The 19,213-nt window shown below is 40.0% G+C and overlaps 1 protein-coding gene across 1 annotated transcript; it reads left to right on the top strand.

Moving 5' to 3' along the window:
• On the top strand, positions 3,084–6,876 carry LOC109833198 (probable xyloglucan glycosyltransferase 9). The gene is given in 6 exon segments (XM_020400789.1): positions 3,084–3,594; positions 3,596–4,081; positions 4,182–4,490; positions 4,576–4,866; positions 4,952–5,065; positions 5,775–6,876. Coding segments are annotated over 6 exon segments (2,097 nt in total). The 5' UTR covers positions 3,084–3,327; the 3' UTR covers positions 6,405–6,876.

The following is a 19,213-nucleotide window of genomic DNA, read 5'->3' as shown; positions in this document are numbered from 1 at the left end:
ACTATATTTAAAAGGTTCTTGTCGATATGAGTTATGAAATATGTATGACCAATAATTTATCTCTGTCTTATTTTGACCATAATTAGTTACGGTATCCATTTTTTCCTTGTTTTAGGGGGTGTTTGTTTCAAATTCTATAATTTTAGAACATGGATTTTACCATGGGGTTTGAAATCCATTGGTTTTTTAACATGGATTGGGATTTCTAAAATATTATTTTTTTCATCAATGTTTTAGAATATGTAATTTTATAATTTGTATTTTGTTTGTTTTAAACTCAAATTATAGCATTACAAATTTTAGAATTTGAAATCTAGCCTAAATTATCTCTCAAAAAGGGGATTTCACAAATGCTATAATATATTAAATTTTTATTATTTGGGTATTCAATATCCCAAAATTTATTTTGAATCAAAAAAAAGTTATGAAATCCATAAATTTTAAATCTTATAATTTTAGGATATAGATTTCACCATGGGATTTGAAATCCATAGGTATTTTATTTTGAGTTGGGATTTCAAAAATATTATTTCTTTCATTAATATTTTGAGATTTGGAATACTACAATTTATAATACTTTGTTTGTTTCAAGCTCAAATTGTAGCATTACCAAATGCTAAAATTTTGTAATGTGATGAATATGCTATTTTGGTGAGGTTACCTCCCACAAAAAAAAAATTTGGATTTGTCAAATCCTCTCCAATTAAGAGGTAAGCACATCCATTTATGGGATTTGTCAAAATCCTCTCCAATTGAGAGGATTTGACAAATTCTAAAAGTTGGATATTTTTTTGCACTTTTGGGATTCAATATTCTAAAACCTTTCTTAAAACAAACACCATACATGGAATCCCAAAATACAAAAAAACTCACTTTTTGATCCCAAAACTTGTAATCCATACCAAATATCAAATTTTTGGTGAAACAAATACCCCCAAAACTAAAAAAAAAAATCCATTTTTTAATCTTAGAATTTGTAAACCACCCTATATGCAAAAAAAATTAAAACAAACACCCTTAGGGGTGTTTGTTTCAAATCCTATAATTTTTGGGTATGAATTTCACCATGGGATTTAAAATCCATAGGTGTTTTTTGTTATGAATTAAGATTTCTAAAATGTTGTTTGTTTCATTAATATTTTAGGATTTGGAATACTACAATTTGTAACATTTTGTTTGTTTTAAGCTCAAATTGTAGCATTATTAAATGCCAAAATTTTATAATATGATGAATATGCTATCTTGGTGATGTTAACCCCCACAAAATAATAAAATTAGGATTTGTCAAATCCTTTCCAATTGAGAGGTAAGCACATTCATTTATGCGATTTATCAAAATTCTCTCAATTGAAAAGATTTGATAAATTCTAAAAATTGGGCACTTTTTACATTTTTAGGATTTAATATTCTAAATTTTTTTAAAAACAAACACTATATATTGAATCACAAAATACAAAAAAACTCATTTTTTGATTCTAAAAACTGTAATCCATACCAAATACTAAAATTGAAAGGGCAATTTTCCGGGTAGTGACGTGGCGCCCGAAAATCACGCAGGTCCCCAAGGCAAGACAGGCCGCCAGCCGACCAGGAGACATCGTGGCGTGATCCCGGGCCAAATGGTTACACGTGTCAAAATCCTTCACATCTCCGCCGAAGTCAGCTACGGATTCACGTGCCGGTAAATTTTGCAAAGGTACCAAAATTAACCTATGCTTATTTTCAAAATGACTGATGTATCCTCATTGGAGCTCTCTTGGGCGGGGCCCAACTGTGGCGCTGCCACCGTCCTGCAACCCCTGTCCGCTGAGACTTGAATCCGGGGCATTGAATTCTTCGTCACGTGCTTCGCGCGTGTTTCCGTGAACTACAGAGGTAAAGATAATGGCGACACTGTCCTCGCTCTCAAGCTCCTCAACGCTACCTTAAATTCCGGGACCCACTTTTAATTTCACTTTTTTAAACTGATAATCCTAAATAACTACAGTAAAACAAGGGGGTAATGCAGTCAATTTGTCCAAGGGTTTATCCTCATTGCAGGCTCTATTCTCGAACCAGCGCGAATCCGCTCATCTTTTGAGCCACCGACAGTTTAATGTGCGGGAAGACGCATGATGATTCTATACGAGCTGTGACATCCACCGTCCACGTTTCCTATCGGAACATGTCCTCAAATTTTATTGAACAGGAGACGATCGCGATCTGGATCGCGATCGCAACAGGACAAACAGCCGGCATGTGCATTCGCCGGTGACAAATTACAGAAACACCCTCCGATATTCCTGGAATTATTCGTTTAGTAAATTAATCCACAGGAACAGTATAAGGAAAAACCCTGAGACAATCGCAGCCGTCCGTTTCTTTGCTAAATACGCGCAACTCGGTCTTCAATTCACCACAAAAAAAGGCGGGTTACCGCCCGGGGATTATAATTACCAAAACAACTAACAATTAAAAGCACATTTAGCCCGTCTCTCACATATCTTAAAGTGAGACGTGGACGGTGAGGATCTGAACCGGTGAGAATCTGGGTAGGATTAAATTGTTGCTAATTTCTCGGGCTAGCATTGATTAACTCACTAAATTCGATAATACGCGTACGGTCCTAAAATAATCACCTCTTTCCTTCTCTATTATCCTCTGGACTTGTACGCACGTCCCCTTTCTCTTTCTTTCTTTTCCTTTAAAAAAATCTATATTTTTTAGTCTCTCTCTTTTTCTATTTTTTTATTTTACTTTTTTTTCATGATTTCTGAAAACGAAGAAAATGTGTTGGATTACAATAGAAGGAAGGAGAGGAGAAGGAGAGGTTCAAAATTCAAACTATGATAAAAGATTTTATTTCCCACCTCAAAATGCCACTATATTTGAATAGTAGCCGTAATTTTTAAATCCAGCTTCCATCCCCCCTTCGACATTTCCAGCTGTAGCCCATTCTTTTTCCTTAATAGAGCTTTTTAGAGGGTTAACCCTCTGATTAAGTGGATTAATCCCCGTTATTTATTATCATAAGGAAAAAGGATGAAAATAAGGAAGGAGAGAAATAAAAAAGTAAAGAATTATTGAAGACGTGTTGAGCTGTTCTTATATACGTCTGGGCTGGTTGCTCTTTGTCGTCGTCCTTCTTCTTCTTATAGAGAAGAGAAAAACGAAGCTTTGAGCGACGATGGGGAGAAGATAGAGAAAAGTTTTTATCTCTTCTTCCCTAAATACCCCTGTGCTTCTCTTCCCGCATTGCTTCCTCAATCCTCAATTTCTTCCCAAAGAACTCAAAACCCAGTTGTTTTTTCCCAAACACATCAAATCGAGCAAAAAAGTTCGCCCGAAATGGCGCCATCTTTCAACTGGTGGGCAAAGGATACTCACAAGGGGACGCCGGTGATCGTGAAAATGGAGAATCCCAACTGGTCAATGGTTGAGATCTCTTCTCCGGACGAGGACGACGATGTCAGCGCCGGAGATTTCCATGTCAAAAAAGGCGGCCGGGGCAAAAACGCGAAGCAAATCACGTGGGTTTTGCTCCTGAAAGCTCATCGTGCCGCCGGGTGCTTGACCTCTCTCGCCTCTGCCACCTTCGGCCTCGCCGCAGCCGTCCGCCGGCCGCCGAGTCCGCTCCGGCCGTACGGACTCCGAACTCGACCCGGTCTCGTCTCAATCAGAAAGCCCGGCCTTGAGAAGCCGCTTCTATGGTTGCATTAAGATCTTTCTCTGGCTGTCTATCATCCTTTTGGGGTTCGAAATTGCTGCTTATTTCAAAGGGTGGCATATTGGAACTCCTGATTTCCAAAAGCTAATGGCGTTCTCTTCTTCATTTGGTGTACAAGATGCTTTTGATGCGGTTTATTCCAGCTGGGTTCGGTTTCGTGTGGATTACATAGCTCCGGTTCTTCAATTTCTAGCAGATGCTTGTGTTATTCTCTTCATGGTTCAGAGTGCTGATAGGTTAATTCTGTGTCTGGGTTGTTTCTGGATCAAATTTAAGAAGATTAAGCCTGTTATGAAAGAGAACCAAGATCTGGAAACTGGGGGAAAAGATTTTCCAATGGTGTTGATTCAGATGCCTATGTGCAATGAGAAAGAGGTAATAACTCAGTCCTCCAAAAAAATCAATCTTTTGATATGGGTAATTGTCAATTTATGCAAATCTGTGGTGTTTATTGTCAATTTTACACTTTGAGCAGGTTTATCAGCAGTCAATTGCAGCTGTTTGTAATTTAGATTGGCCGAGAGAGAACATGATGGTTCAAGTTTTGGATGATTCTGATGATCCAACTACACAAATGTTGATCAAAGATGAGGTTCAGAAATGGAAGGAAACTGGAGTTCAAATTGTTTACAGACATAGAGTCATTAGAGATGGGTACAAAGCTGGGAATCTTAAGTCGGCCATGAATTGTAGTTATGTAAAAGATTATGAATTTGTCGCTATCTTTGATGCTGATTTCCAACCGACACCTGATTTCTTAAAGAAGACTGTTCCTCATTTCAAGGTTCCTCTACTTATAATTGGTATATTAAAATTTGATTTCATTGATGAATTTTGTGTCTGATGTGTTTGTTGTTGGTTGATTTTAGGACAATGAGGAACTGGGGCTAGTTCAAGCTAGGTGGTCTTTTGTGAACAAAGATGAGAATTTGCTGACCAGGCTCCAGAACATTAACCTTTGCTTTCACTTTGAGGTGGAGCAGCAGGTTAATGGTGTGTACCTTAACTTTTTTGGGTTTAATGGGACTGCCGGAGTTTGGAGAATTAAGGCATTGGAAGATTCTGGAGGGTGGCTCGAGAGGACTACGGTGGAAGACATGGATATTGCTGTCCGAGCTCATCTCAAAGGATGGAAATTTATCTACCTCAACGATGTTGAGGTATATACTAAGTTTTCATATTTTGAAAATTGCATATATTATTTACACTATGAGTTGTTTCTGAATCAAAATGTGTATAATTCAGTGCCAATGTGAATTACCGGAGTCTTATGAAGCTTATAGGAAGCAGCAGCATCGCTGGCATTCAGGACCGATGCAATTGTTTAGACTTTGCTTGCCTGATATTATAAAATCCAAGGTACATTTATTTACATTCCAATATTTGTTTTTTGTATATATTGCTACTATATTAGTTTTCTTTAGATTTCCAAATCTATGCCGAGATTAATCAGCAATACCAGTTTTTTTGGGCAATTACCATTAAAAGTAACTTTCCAAATTTCTGGATATTGTTGACTTAATCATGGCAGCTATGTATATGTAAAGTTGTCAATTTGAAAGATATATTACCCATCTACTTTCCTTGGGGATGCAAGTCTTCAAAATTGTTTGTGAGAAGTTGATACTCAGGCAATACTAGTAACTAAACTAGTTCGGTGGCACTATGAGTTCTTTGTCAAGTTTATTACTTAGCAACATACTTATGGCTAGCTTAAGCAAACTAGTTATTGTTTTTAGGAAATACTACGGGTTACTTGTCTAGCATGGCTCCATACAGTTTACCTGAACTAAAATATATTAAACTTGTTTTGTTTCTTGCAAAGACCCTTGTTTGAAAGTACCGTGGTATTTCAACTTGGATACGTCCTATGCCTATTGCAATAACTTCAATTATGTCAAGATTAACCAAACCTCTGTGAACATATATAAACCTTTTATGTCAACTACAGAAGCTTAAGAGTTATTACTTTCCTTGTATTTATTGAAACACCTAAGTTATATATACCTCCCTCTGGTCAGCACTTTATAAGATGTTATTAACCAAACCATATTTGCTTCTACTGCAGATTGGTATTTGGAAGAAGTGCAACTTGATATTCCTATTCTTCCTTCTCCGAAAGCTTATCTTACCATTTTACTCTTTCACCCTTTTCTGTATCATTCTTCCCATGACAATGTTTGTCCCAGAAGCCGAGCTCCCTGCTTGGGTCGTATGCTACATTCCAGCCACAATGTCCTTCCTCAATATTCTCCCTGCCCCGAGATCGTTCCCATTCATTGTCCCGTACCTCCTCTTTGAAAACACAATGTCTGTCACCAAATTCAATGCAATGATCTCTGGCCTGTTTCAGCTTGGTAGTGCTTATGAGTGGGTCGTCACCAAGAAATCTGGTCGTTCTTCTGAGGGCGACCTCCTGTCGTTGATCGAGAAGGAACCTCTCAAGCCTCACCGTGAAAATTCATTGCCCAACCTTGATGCCATCTCAAAAGAGGAATCTCGGAAGCAAAAAGAGTTGAAGAAGAAGAAGAAGCACAATAGGATTTATCGGAAGGAGCTTGCACTTGCTTTCCTTCTCTTAACTGCATCGGCTAGGAGTTTGCTCTCGGCTCAGGGAATTCATTTCTACTTCTTGCTCTTCCAAGGGGTCTCGTTCTTGTTGGTGGGTCTTGATCTTATTGGTGAGCAGATTGAGTGAAAAATGTTATAGCAAGGGGAATTCAATGAGGAAATTGAGGAAAACTGGCACACAAAAAAGTGTGGGAGGGATATGCACATCTTGATGCTCCTCATCCTTCCCTATTTCCTCCTTGGGGAGGACATTGAAATTGTTTTTTACGTTTAAAAGTTTCTCCCTTTGGGACGTGTAGATAGAGAAAGCCATTCTCAGCCTGTTAGATGAGATGCTTCATTCTTTCAGGTCTTCAATTCTTTTGTAAGAAAATTTTGGTGTTCAGCTGGGATTTTACTTTGAAAAAGTTAAACAAAGTGTATCTTTTTATCAGGGAAAATCTTGTTCTGGTAGTCGAATAACATTTATTTATCATTTAGCTTGTGAACTCAAAAGGGTGATACTTGTATTCCAATATTCATGTACATTTTGGCACTCTCTTATTTGTGGAGGCCAACTGTTGCAAAACGAAAATTATTGGAAAATTATTTGTAGCCAACGTCTGTTTCATAGATGAGAACATGATCATAAGTATCTGAGAAAGATTCCAAGTAAATGTGATGTCCTCTTCTCTAGGTTCATGTTTGCTGCCCGTTGTCAACATTGGGGATTGGATCATTGGAAGCAGTTAGAAAAAGTTCATTTGCTTTTCTACTGTTTTACTCTTATCTTGATCAGACATTGTTAGATGAGATGCAAATTTTGTTACGGCGCTAGTGAATGTAGATTGCATGTATTCTGTTTGTGGGATTATTTTAGATGACAGATATAATTGTCCTCAATGGCTTTTGTCACTACACATTGTTGTTTATCAAGTATCTGACAAATGATCGTAGTACGGTTCCAGCTCATTCTCTTATCATGCAGCTTGACACATGCAAAGAAATAAGTACATCTCTTCTTTAGTCCTCTGTTATTGATCTATAATATCCATCCAGAAAGCTAAATATAATGTAGAGATGCTCAGCTCTCTAAGCAAAATGTGACGTGGAGTTAATCTCTTGTTTATTGGTTTGTGTAGTTTTTACAAGGGGGCAAAAACTTCACACGAGTCATGCTTTGCTATTATGAGAATTAGCTCTGATCTGTTTCGGTGAAGAACTTCTGACTGGCAAAAGATTAAAGTGTTAATAGTAGATAGACCCCCCTGGAACTATTGCCAAATTAAAATTAAATTTACAATCCCTGAAGTTCCATTGTTGTAGATAGACCCCATGAAGGGGTTAATATTGCTACAGATAAACCTCCTGAGTGAAAATCTATTGTTGAAAATAGGCCTCCTAAATTTTCACTCAGGAGTTTATCTGCAACAATAGAACTATACGAGTAATAGTTCAATTTGGCTATGGTTGAGGGGTCTATTCCCAGTAACCCTAGATTGAATTGTGCCAATGCAAATAACCAAAAAAAAAAAAAGAATCGTGTCAATGCAATCAAAGAGTATTTACTTTCATTAACATATTGATGGGAACAGTGGTCCATCCCCATGATGAATTAATATGGATTTATTCCATAGAAATTTTATGGTTGACTACATGCATACATTGATAGATTATATTTCCCCATACATTAGGAAAAAGGAAGGGCTAGTCTTTGGACTTCCCCATGCAATGAATGTGGGGTACCCAAGAGGCATATCCTTCCCTATAAATAGAGGAGAGATGGTGAAGGTTGACAACAAGAAGCAAGAAGAAGAATCACATATAAATCTGTAATCCTCAAGTGAGTTTGAGAGAAAGTTGTAATCCTCAAATGAGTTTGAGAGAAAGTGATCCTCAAGTTGAGTTGTACCAACTTGAGAGAAGACCCTTTGTAAGTTTTCATTGATTATAGTGGAAAAGGTGAAGAAGGGGCGGGTGAGGACATAAGCTCAATTTGAGCTGAACCTCGGTAAATCTTGTGTGTGTAATCTCTCTATTTCTCTTTGCATTTCTCTTCTATTTTTTGTTCTCATCTCATCACAAATACGAGAAATGTCTTGTTGTACTATTAATTTCCCAATAGTGGTATCAGAACAAGGTTGCTAATCTTCTTGTGTTGAGATGGAGACTCCCGTCAGCGACGTTCGAATGATCCGTTTGAATGACTGCAATTGGATAATATGGAAGGCAGAGATGATGGATCTTCTATATTGTAAGGACCTCTATACGCCAGTTGAAGGTGAATCCTCCAAGCCAGAGTCCATGACGACAGATGATTGGAAGAAGCTTGATCGGAAAACCATCGACACCATTCGGTAATGGGTGGATGATAATGTATTCCACCATGTGTCAAATGAGACTTCGGCGAACAGCTTGTGGAAAAAACTTGAAGATCTCTACAAAAGAAAGACCGCCGGCAACAAAGCTTTCTTGATTCAGAAGCTTGTCAATCTCAAGTTCAAGGAAGGTGATTCTATATCTGGCCGGCAACAAAGCTTTCTTGATTCAGAAGCTTGTCAATCTCAAGTTCAAGGAAGGTGATTCTATATCTGAACATTTGAATGAAATTCAAAGCAGAAGCTTGTCAATCTCAAGTTCAAGGAAGGTGATTCTATATCTGAACATTTGAATGAAATTCAAAGTTTTTTAAATCAACTTACAGCCATGAAGATGATGTTGGAAGATGAGCTTCAAGCCCTTCTTTTGCTTAGCTCGTTACTGGATAGTTAGGAGATACTGGTGATGTCTCTTAGCAACTCTGCACCTGATGGAGTTGTATCCATGAACCAAGTTACAAGCAGCTTCTTGAATGAAGAAATACAAAGAAAGTCATATGGATCCTCCCATTCTCATGCTCTTGTTATCGAGAATAGGGGGAGGAGCAAATATCGATAGCCTCAAAATCGAGACAAGTCAAGAGGAAAATCAAAGGCTAGAAAGGACATTAGTTGTTATCACTGCGGGAAGAATGGACACATAAAACGGGAATGCTGCAAGCTCAAGCGAGAACAAAAAGAAGGAAAGACCAATGAAAAAAAGAAATGAATGAAAGTGCAGTTGTTGTCAGTGACAATAAAATTATGCTTTTCTCGGCATATGAAGAAGACTGTGCAAATATCTGGTGACTCGGAATGGGTGGTTGATTCTGGTGCCTCCTACCATGCTACTCCCAGGAAGGACTACTTCACTTCGCTTCGTGAAGGTAATCTTGGAATGGTAAAAATGGGTAACAAAAACTCTTCTCAAATTCTTGGCATTGAAAATATTTGTGTTACTACTAACCTTAGAACAAAGATGGTTCTAAAAGATGTTAGATTTGTGCCTAATCTTCGTCTCATTAATCTTCTCACCACCGGCAAGCTTGATGAAGAAGGATACACGAGCAGCTTTGATAAAGGATGTTAGAAGCTTACCAAAGGATCACTTGTATTAGCGAGAGGAAAGAAGTGTTGCACTCTCTATAAGACTCAGTTTCACTTAGAGAATGATGAACTTGGAACAGTGGAAGGTACCTCTATGGATTTGTGGCACAAGAGGTTTGGCCACATGAGCGAGAAAGGGCTACAAACTCTCGCAAAGCGACAACTATTTTCAGCCATGTAAGGTACAACACTATCCCACTGTGATCACTGCTTGATTGGGAAACAACACCGGGTAGATTTTGTTTAAAAAATATAACAAAAAGGAAACTAACATATTGGACTTAGTCTATTCGGATGTATGCGGACCCATAAATAAAAAAACTTTTAGTGGTGCCTCATACTTTGTGACCTTCATAGATGATGCATCTAGAAAGTTGTGGGTGCATGCCATAAAAACTAAAGATCAAGTCTTTGAAGTTTTCAAAGACTTCCACACCAAAGTTGAAAGAGAAACCAGAAAGCTCTTGAAGTGTATTCATACGGATAATGGTGGTGAGTATACTTTAAGGATGTTTGAAGACTATTATTTTTTATGGCATTAGACGCCAAAAGACTGTTCCACACACATCGCAACACAATGGGATTGCAGAAAAGATGAACCATATAATTGTGGAAAGGATAAGGAGTATGTTATCCTTAGCTAAATTACCAAAAATATTTTGGGGAGAAGTCAGTGCGAACATCCTGCTACTTGATAAACATGTGCCCCTCAGTTCTCTTGGATGGATATATTTCTAAAAGAGTTTAGAGTGGAAAGGATATTTCCTATTCTCACTTGCTGGTGTTCGGGTGCAAGGCAATTGTACATGTACCTAAGGAGTAAAGAACAAAGCCTGATAATAAAGCTATTCCATGCATCTTCCTAGGATATGGAAATGATGAATTTGAGTATAGGTTGTAGGATCCTAAAAATAAGAAAATTGTGAGGAGCAGAGATGTTGTTTTTGTGAAGATAAAACACTTGCTAGTTTTGAAAAAGAAGAGGAGCTACAAAACACTCATATCATCCCAGATCCAATCTCTACACCAGTTATTTTTCCTTCTCTCATGTTAGAAAATAATGATTTTTAAGATGTGCAGGAAGAAGAAGAAATTGCAGGTTCCCCAGGTTTTGATCAGGGGGAGCATGAACATCTAGAGCCACCATATATGGATCAGCCACAAGTACCTCAGTTGAGACGGTCGGAGAGAGAACAACAACCCTCAACTTGATATCCTGCTTCAGAGTATACTATGTGTAGGCTGTCTAAAAATCACAATAGATAGCTGATCCCCATCAAACACCGATGATGGAAGTTACAATCTGACGACTTTCAGAAGGCTACAAATTGAAGACTTTCACGTGGATCGATGAAGGTTACAATCTGACGACCTTCACAACAACTGATGAAAGCTCTAATCAACAGCCTTCACAATCAACATCGAGAGTTACAATCTGACGACTCTCGCATATCAAAGAGCTAAAGTAAAGATTACAAAATGACGATCTTTGCAAAACTTCGATAGAAAAAGACTACAAATTGACGGTCTCTTTAAATCAAGACGTGGAAGTCCTCCCCGCGTACCAGCATCAAGATGCGCCGTGTTCATAGCCACGAACGCAGCTCAAATGTAGCTCCAAAAGTTGCAAACGCAGCTCCAAAAGTTGCAAACACAGCTCAGATTCGGCCGCCAACGCATCTTCCAAATCGCTGTAAACGCAGGTCACATCCAGCTCCAAACGCAGCTCAGATCCGCTGCCAAACGCAGCTCTTAAATCGTACAAACACAACTTCCAAATTGCTGTAAACGCAGCTCAGATCCGCTGCCAAACGCAGCTCTTAAATCGTACAAACACAACTTCCAAATTGCTGTAAACGCAGCTCAGATCCGCTGCCAAACGCAGCTCTTAAATCGTACAAACACAACTTCCAAATTGCTGTAAACGCAGCTCAGATCCGCTGCCAAACGCAGCTCTTAAATCGCTGCAAATGAGCTTCCAAACGCTGCGTCCGAGCTTCCAGATGCTGCGTTCAAGCTTTTAGGCATTGCGTTTGGACACAGAATTCATGCCAGAACGCAAGCAAGACGTCGGATCGTCAACGAGAAGCAAACTCGACGCGAACATTCGAGGGAAGCATCTCATCGCCACCGTGAAGAACCCAGAATTAAACAAAGGAGAGAATCCAGATCATTCTCTTCTCTTTTGTAATCAGGAAATCCAATTATAATTGAGATTAAAGGAATACAAATCAAATTTCCTTTATTGTCTTTTTACTACAAATTTTCCACCAAACAAAAGATGGCGACTCCGCTGGGGACTAGCTTCTCTGATGAGGAAGTGGTGGTGCAATCCGATGTTCATCTCACTGGAACGATGGTTAAAACTCTCATCGTAGAGTTCGATCAAGCCAAGTATGAGGAAGCCCTTTCCTCTGGATCCCTTAGCCCTAAGGCTATGCACAAGATCCACAAAATCTCCAAGAAGACCAAAGCTCCAACTGTTGCTCCTATACCGAAGGAAGACCTCTCCTTTGGGCCAGATTGCTTGGACAGCCCCTCCTCCGATGGAGTGGGCTCATCTTCAGCCAAACCCGCGCCAAAACGACGGGTATCAGGTCGGAAGATGCCTATTGAGGCGACAAACTTGATCAACACAGATGGTGACGTCGCGACAAAGGCCTTGAAGCAGGCTAAGAAGAACGTCGCTCAACAGAGGAGGAGATCCTTACGACGAGCACATCTCCGAGAATGCCGATCCTCAAGTCAACACGAGCTTCGTGTTTGTGAGCCTAAACGCAACCATGTGCTCTGCGTTTCTGCTTCAGAACGCAAGCCTCGCATCCATGAGCCCATGCACAGGCTCTGTGTGAATAAGACTGAACGCAGCCCTCAGAACTGCGTTTCACCAGCAACACCTGGAGCTCAGGCATGCGTTCGGGTGGAGAAATTCAATACCGAACCTGGTGTATACCGTGGAGCTTCGGGGCGCTGCTCCGAACCCCGCCGGGGGGTATTCCATCCCCCCCGGACCCCCTGGCCAGGGGCGCGCCGCCCCCTAGACCCCCGGCTCGCTGACCGGGCAGCGAGACCTCCGAATACTCTGCGTAGCGCGACTAGATTTTCAAACCTCACGATCAGTGAGTAATTCTCCTCGAATCTTTACAACAGATTTGAGAGAGTTTATATCGAGAGAAAGACCGATGCAACAAGTCATTCCTACGGTCCTCTCGGAATATCAATGCTGCTCATATGTGGCCAAACTATTGGTGTTCGACCAATTTACGAATGTTGCTTTGCCCAACCAACAACGATGTTCTCACAGGAAGAAGTCTCCAGAGACCGAATATCCTGAGGTCACTATCAATGTGATCGCCAGAGGGAAAGCTTCAGGTCCTATTTCCGATGACTCTGAGACAATTCATTTGCCGACCGTCAGAGAAATCGCTAACGAGTTTGAAGGGATCTACCAACGCACTCGGACGCGAACAGGAGCAATTCCCCCTATCAACTATCGGAGGTTAGCCCAAGGAACCAATTTCGATGATGAACACTCAGCCATTGCGGAGTCTCAATCATCAAGATATGACGAAAAGCCATGAAGATCTCACGAATAGACTTGATGAGCAGGAGGCCATGCTCAAATCTCAGCAAGAGGCCATCAATGAACTCATGGCCCTATTGACTCAAATCGTCGCAGACAAGGCCAAATCTCAGAAGACAGATTCGCCACCTAGGCAAGAATCTTCTCGGAGAGAAAAAACGTCTTCATCCCGACCTCACACAAGCAAAGGGAAGGAAAAAGTGGTTGATGACACGGCTTCTGACCAAGAAGCCCACAACCTAGAATCTTCCTCTGATGAAGGAAGAGAGACGGAGAACGAACAGAATCTTCAGTCTGTCAAAATGAAAGAATTGGAAGCCCGCCTCAATGCCATGACCAACAGAAGCGAGCTCCAAGATGAGGGAGTTGTCAGGCCCTACCCTGTCGAATGGGACGCAACCCCTTATCCTCCAAAATTTAAAGTCCCGACGCTACAAACTTTTGACGGCACGGGATCACCGAATCAACATATCTATCATTTCAAGTCACAGACATCGCATGTAATATCAAACGATGCCATACTGGCTTGATTGTTCATTGGCACCCTTAAGGGAGTTGCCTTTGAATGGTTCAGGAAACTACCTGCCGGATGTATCCAAAGGTGGGCAGATCTAGAGAGACCCTTCCTGTCAAGATTCTTTGAAGAGGATATAGAAGTTTCCATCCATATCCTTCTTGCCACTAAGCAGAAGAAGAGGGAGTCCGTCAAAGCCTTCATCAAGAGGTTCCGAACCATGGCTCTCCGGTGTTCGTCAGGTATGACACAGTCTACCTTAGTAGAGACCTGTCGACACAACCTGCAGACCAACATCCTAGCTCGAATAGGGGTTGCAGAATGTCGTTCTTGGAGACAACTGATCTCTCAAGGCGAACAGGCTCAGAAGATTATTGCCAGGATCAAAGCTGAAGAACAAAGTAGGCAGGATCAACCCGAGCAATCGGACCAAGCCCAATCTTCTCCTGAGCAATCGAACCAAGCTCAATCTTCTCAGTCAGAACCAGAAGATGTTAGACCCTAGAGGGGGGTGATTAGGGTCTTATGCTAATCTAATCCGATTAAATGCCAATTAAAACTAATTAACAAGTTATCCTAGCAAGTATGAAATACAACAAGATATGTAAGCTAGGATAAGTAATATGAACAAGGGATATATCCTAGCAATGAGGTATATTATGAGTTATATGCAAGGATATGAAACTAAGGGTGATATAAACATAAACAAGATAGTGGGCAATATAATCAACAAGCAATATACAAAGGCGATATAAGATAAGAACATAAAATTAAGTGCGCCAATGCAATCACAAACAAACAATATGATTACGGAGTTCGGTCCCCACGACCTACGTCTCCGCTCCTCACCTCGAGGAGATCTCCACTATCACAACCGGGTTTTCTACGTTCACCCGAACAACGTTTACACCTCACAATACAATCACTATGCAATCACACCTCACACACTAAGTGTTGGTCCTAGCCCGTGTCCTCCTCCTCAAGTGCTCGGTTACAACCTCTCCCTAGGCACGTCAACCGACGCCACTCCTCTTGGATTCGACCCCGTCTCTCACCACACACTTCTCTCGGTGTACAAGTGTATTACAAGTGAATCCTCACAATTAGGCTCAATACAAAGTGTTTGTTCTCTACAATGAATGAGAACGAATTATAAGCTCACTCTCTAAGTTACACAATCCCACAACCCAATTATACTATGAATGTACACAAAGAAGAGGATGAAGAGGATTGAGAATGAATCCCTCAATCTGCAGTAAAAACTTCCTCCTTTGTAAACAGAAACCCAAACTCAAAACAAACAGTAAAACTCTAAACCCTTGCTTAAACTTTTCTTTTCTTTTAAAACATTTCTTGAGTTACCTTAGAGGTATGAGGGCATGGGGTATATATAGGCTCATGAAACAAGTCCAAAAACCAAGAAAAACACCCCCAAAACATTAAAATAAACAAAAAAAACAGAACTAGCCGTTACTGTAGCAACGGTCGGATGCTACAGTAATTCGGTCGACCGGTACGGTCGACCGAGAGCCATCTGCAAAGCTGAGAAACGTCCAGAGACATTTCCGGGCGACCAGTCCGGTCGACCGGAGTTACTGTAGCAGTGCGCAGATGTTTTGTAAAATCAATTTAAAATAGTAAATGAACTCCAAAAATTATGAAATTTTGTGGGAATGTTCTATACATGTAGAATAACATGTCAGAGAAAGAATTTCTGAAAAATATTTTCCCAGTTGAGAGAAATAAATATTTGAACACAAATTTACAGTTTCTGAAAAACTGTTAACATATACGATTTTGTAAAATCAATTAGGCATAGTAAATCAACTCCAAAAATAGTAAAATTTTGAAGGAAGTTTCTAAACATGTGGATAAACATGTCAGAGAAAGAATTTTTCAAATATCACTTCCCATTTGCGAAAACTCATCTGTTTTGTAAAACATGCACGAACATGTGCACGAACGAAAACATGATTTTGTAAATTTCATTAAACATAACAAATTAATTCTAAACTTGATGAAACTTTGCGAAATGTTTGTAAACATGAAAACAAACATGTTAGAAAAAGAATTTCTCAAATTGAATTTCCATTTGTAAAAACTCATGTATTTTGCAAGTGTGTCCAAAACATAAAAATCCAAAACCATACATGTATATATATAACTATATATTTACATAGAAATCAAATACGTGTGTGTGTATGATATTGAGCTTAAGGTACTTAACACACATAATATAAAATCTAAACTAGATTACCCAAGCTTGATCTTGATCTTCATTGTAGCTCAACTTCGTACACATGCGAATGAAGCTTGAACTTGATCTTTAACTTGAAACTCCACAATTCCGCCAACCTCCATTTGATATCGTCGTTATGGCGCAATCCATCCATCCTCCAACAACGTTGTTTGTCTACAAAACATAGGAATGCACAAACACTAGACAAACAACATTAGTAATAAATTGTTTGTTAGACAGCATCAAAACAAGAAGGATAACAGAAGATACCACGGATGCTGAAGCCAATCCTTTCCAGTAGGATGGCGGGTTCACCAAAACTATCACGTTAACCGTCACCTCTGATAGTCTATTCCTTCCAAATTCCCCCACCAATCCTCTTCAAGTAGGATGGCGGGTCCACCAAAACTATCACGTTAACCGTCACCTCTGATAGTCATTTTCCTCCAAATTCCCCCACCAATCCTCTTCAAGTAGGATGGCGGGTCTACAAAAAACTATCACGTTAATGATTACCTCTGATAGTCTATTCCTTCCAAATTCCCCCACCAATCCTCTTCAAGTAGGATGGTGGGTCCACCAAAACTATCATGTTAATGATCACCTCTGATAGTCCATTCCCTCCAAATTCCCCCACCAATCCTCTTCAAGTAGGATGGCGGGTCTACAAAAAACTATCACGTTAATGATTACCTCTGATAGTCTATTCCTTCCAAATTCCCCCACCAATCCTCTTCAAGTAGGATGGTGGGTCCACCAAAAACTATCACGTTAATGATTACCTCTGATAGTCTATTCCTTCCAAATTCTCCTGCCAATCCTCTTCAAATAGGATGGCAGGTCCAACAACTATCACGTTAACCGTCACCGGTCTTGATTAGTCCTTTTCTCAAAATTCCCTCCACCAATCCTCTTCAAGTAGGATGCGGTCTACAAAAACTATCACGTTAATGATTACCTCTGATAAGTCTATTCCTTCCAAATTCCCCACCAATCCTCTTCAAGTAGAATGGTGGGTCGGCACCAAAACTATCACTTAACTGTCACTCTGATATCATTTTCCTCCAACATTCTCCACCAATGCCTCTTCAAGTAGGATGGCGGGTCTACAAAAAACTATCACGTTAATGATTAGCGCTCTGATAGTCTATCGCTTCCAAATTCCCCCACCAATCCTCTTCAAGTAGGATGGTGTCCAGCCAAAAACTATCACGTTAACTGTCACCTCTGATTTTAGTCATTTTCCTCCAAATTCTCCCACCCAATCCTCCTTAAGTAGGATGGCGGGTCTACAAAAAATATCACGTAATGGATTACCTTGATAGTCTTATTCCTTCCAATCCCGCACCAATCCTCTTCAAGTAGATGGTGGTGCCACCAAAACTATGACGTTAACCGTCACCTCATGATAGTCATTTTCCCCAAATTTCCCCCCAATCCTCTCAGTAGGATGGCGGGTCACAAAACTATCACGTTAATAGTTACCTCTGATAGTCAAACTCATCAGATAATGGCCTACCAGGTGATGTGCCTCTGTTCCGACTTCATGGATAGTGTCCCACTACGTGATGTGCCTTATCTACTTCTTCTTATTCCCCTGCTAAGTCTTAATCAAGACTGGGGGTTGGTTACTTAGAATCCACTGGATTAAGAGTAGCGAATCTTTTGCATCGTCGAGTTAACATTACACTTCTGACGATCATCACCCCCACAGAGTATGAATGCAGCTTGCATCACTCCCAATTTGTCACGTTAACAATACACCTCTGACAATCAACTTATCAATCCTTGACAATAGGATGATAGGTCCTCGAAATTGCTCAAATCGCAATCTTTCCCAGCAAGACACTAAGTCTTCAAAATCTTATTCAAATCACAAGGATCAGAACTCATCGTTCCTGATGATAAACTCACATAGCAAGTTTCCCCAGCGAGACGCTAATTCTCAAAATCTTGTGCCCCCCCGTCAAGTTAATATCACACCTCTGACGACCAAATCAACTTATCGACTCTCTTCAATAGAGCGATAGGTCTACAAACTTTGTCACGTTAACATCATACCTCTGACAACCCACTTATCAATCCTCTTCAATAGGATGATAAGTCCACAAAGTTGCTCCAATCGCAACACATTCTCTTGTCATGTTAACACCATACCTCTGACAATCCACTTATCAATCATCGTCAATAGGATGATAAGTCCACAAAGTTGCTCTCATCGCAACATAAATTTTCGTCATGTTAATATCACACCTCTGACAAAATCAACTTATCAATCCTCTTTAATAGGATGATAAGTCCTCAATATCACACCTCTGACAAAATCAACTTATCAATCCTCTTTAATAGGATGATAAGTCCTCAAAGTTGCTCTGATCGCAACAAAATCCTGTCACGTTAACACTAAACCTCTGACAAAATCAACTTATCAATCCTCTTCAATAGGATGATAAGTCCTCAAAGTTGCTCTGATCGCAACAAAATCCTGTCACGTTAACACTAAACCTCTGGCAAAATCAACTTATCAATCCTCTTTAATAGGATGATAAGTCCACAAAGTTGCTCCAATCGCAACACAAATCCTGTCACGTTAATATCACACCTCTGACAATCCACTTATCAATCCTTTTCAATAGGATGATAAGTCCTCAAAGTTGCTCTGATCGCAACACTTCCAACTTATCGACTCTCCTCAATAGAGCGATAGGTCCATAAAATACTGTTAGGTTAACATCACACCCCTAACAGTCAAACCCCCAATGAACTTGTTAATCCTTTTTCAACATCGCAACATCTTCCTGTCACGTTAATATCACACCTCTGACAAAATTCACTTATCAATCTTCTTCAATAGGATGATAAGTCCATAAAGTTACTCCGATCGTAACAAATTCCCGTCATGTTAACACCATACCTCTGACAACCCACTTATCAATCCTCATCAATAGGATGATAAGTCCACAAAGTTGCCCCGATCGCAACATTTTCTTGTCACGTTAATCCTACACCTCTGACAAAATCAACTTATTGACTCTCTTTAATGGAGCGATAGGTCCACAAACCCGTCAAGTTAATATCACACCTCTGACGACATAATCAACTTATCGACTCTCTTCAATAGAGTGATAGGTCCATAAAATACTGTTAGGTTAACATC

The sequence above is a fragment of the Asparagus officinalis genome, chromosome 3 (genome assembly GCF_001876935.1).
Source record: "Asparagus officinalis chromosome 3, Aspof.V1, whole genome shotgun sequence".
Taxonomy (NCBI): Eukaryota; Viridiplantae; Streptophyta; class Magnoliopsida; order Asparagales; family Asparagaceae; genus Asparagus; species Asparagus officinalis.
Note: the sequence above shows the minus strand (reverse complement) of the source record. Positions and strands in the feature narration are given on the sequence as shown.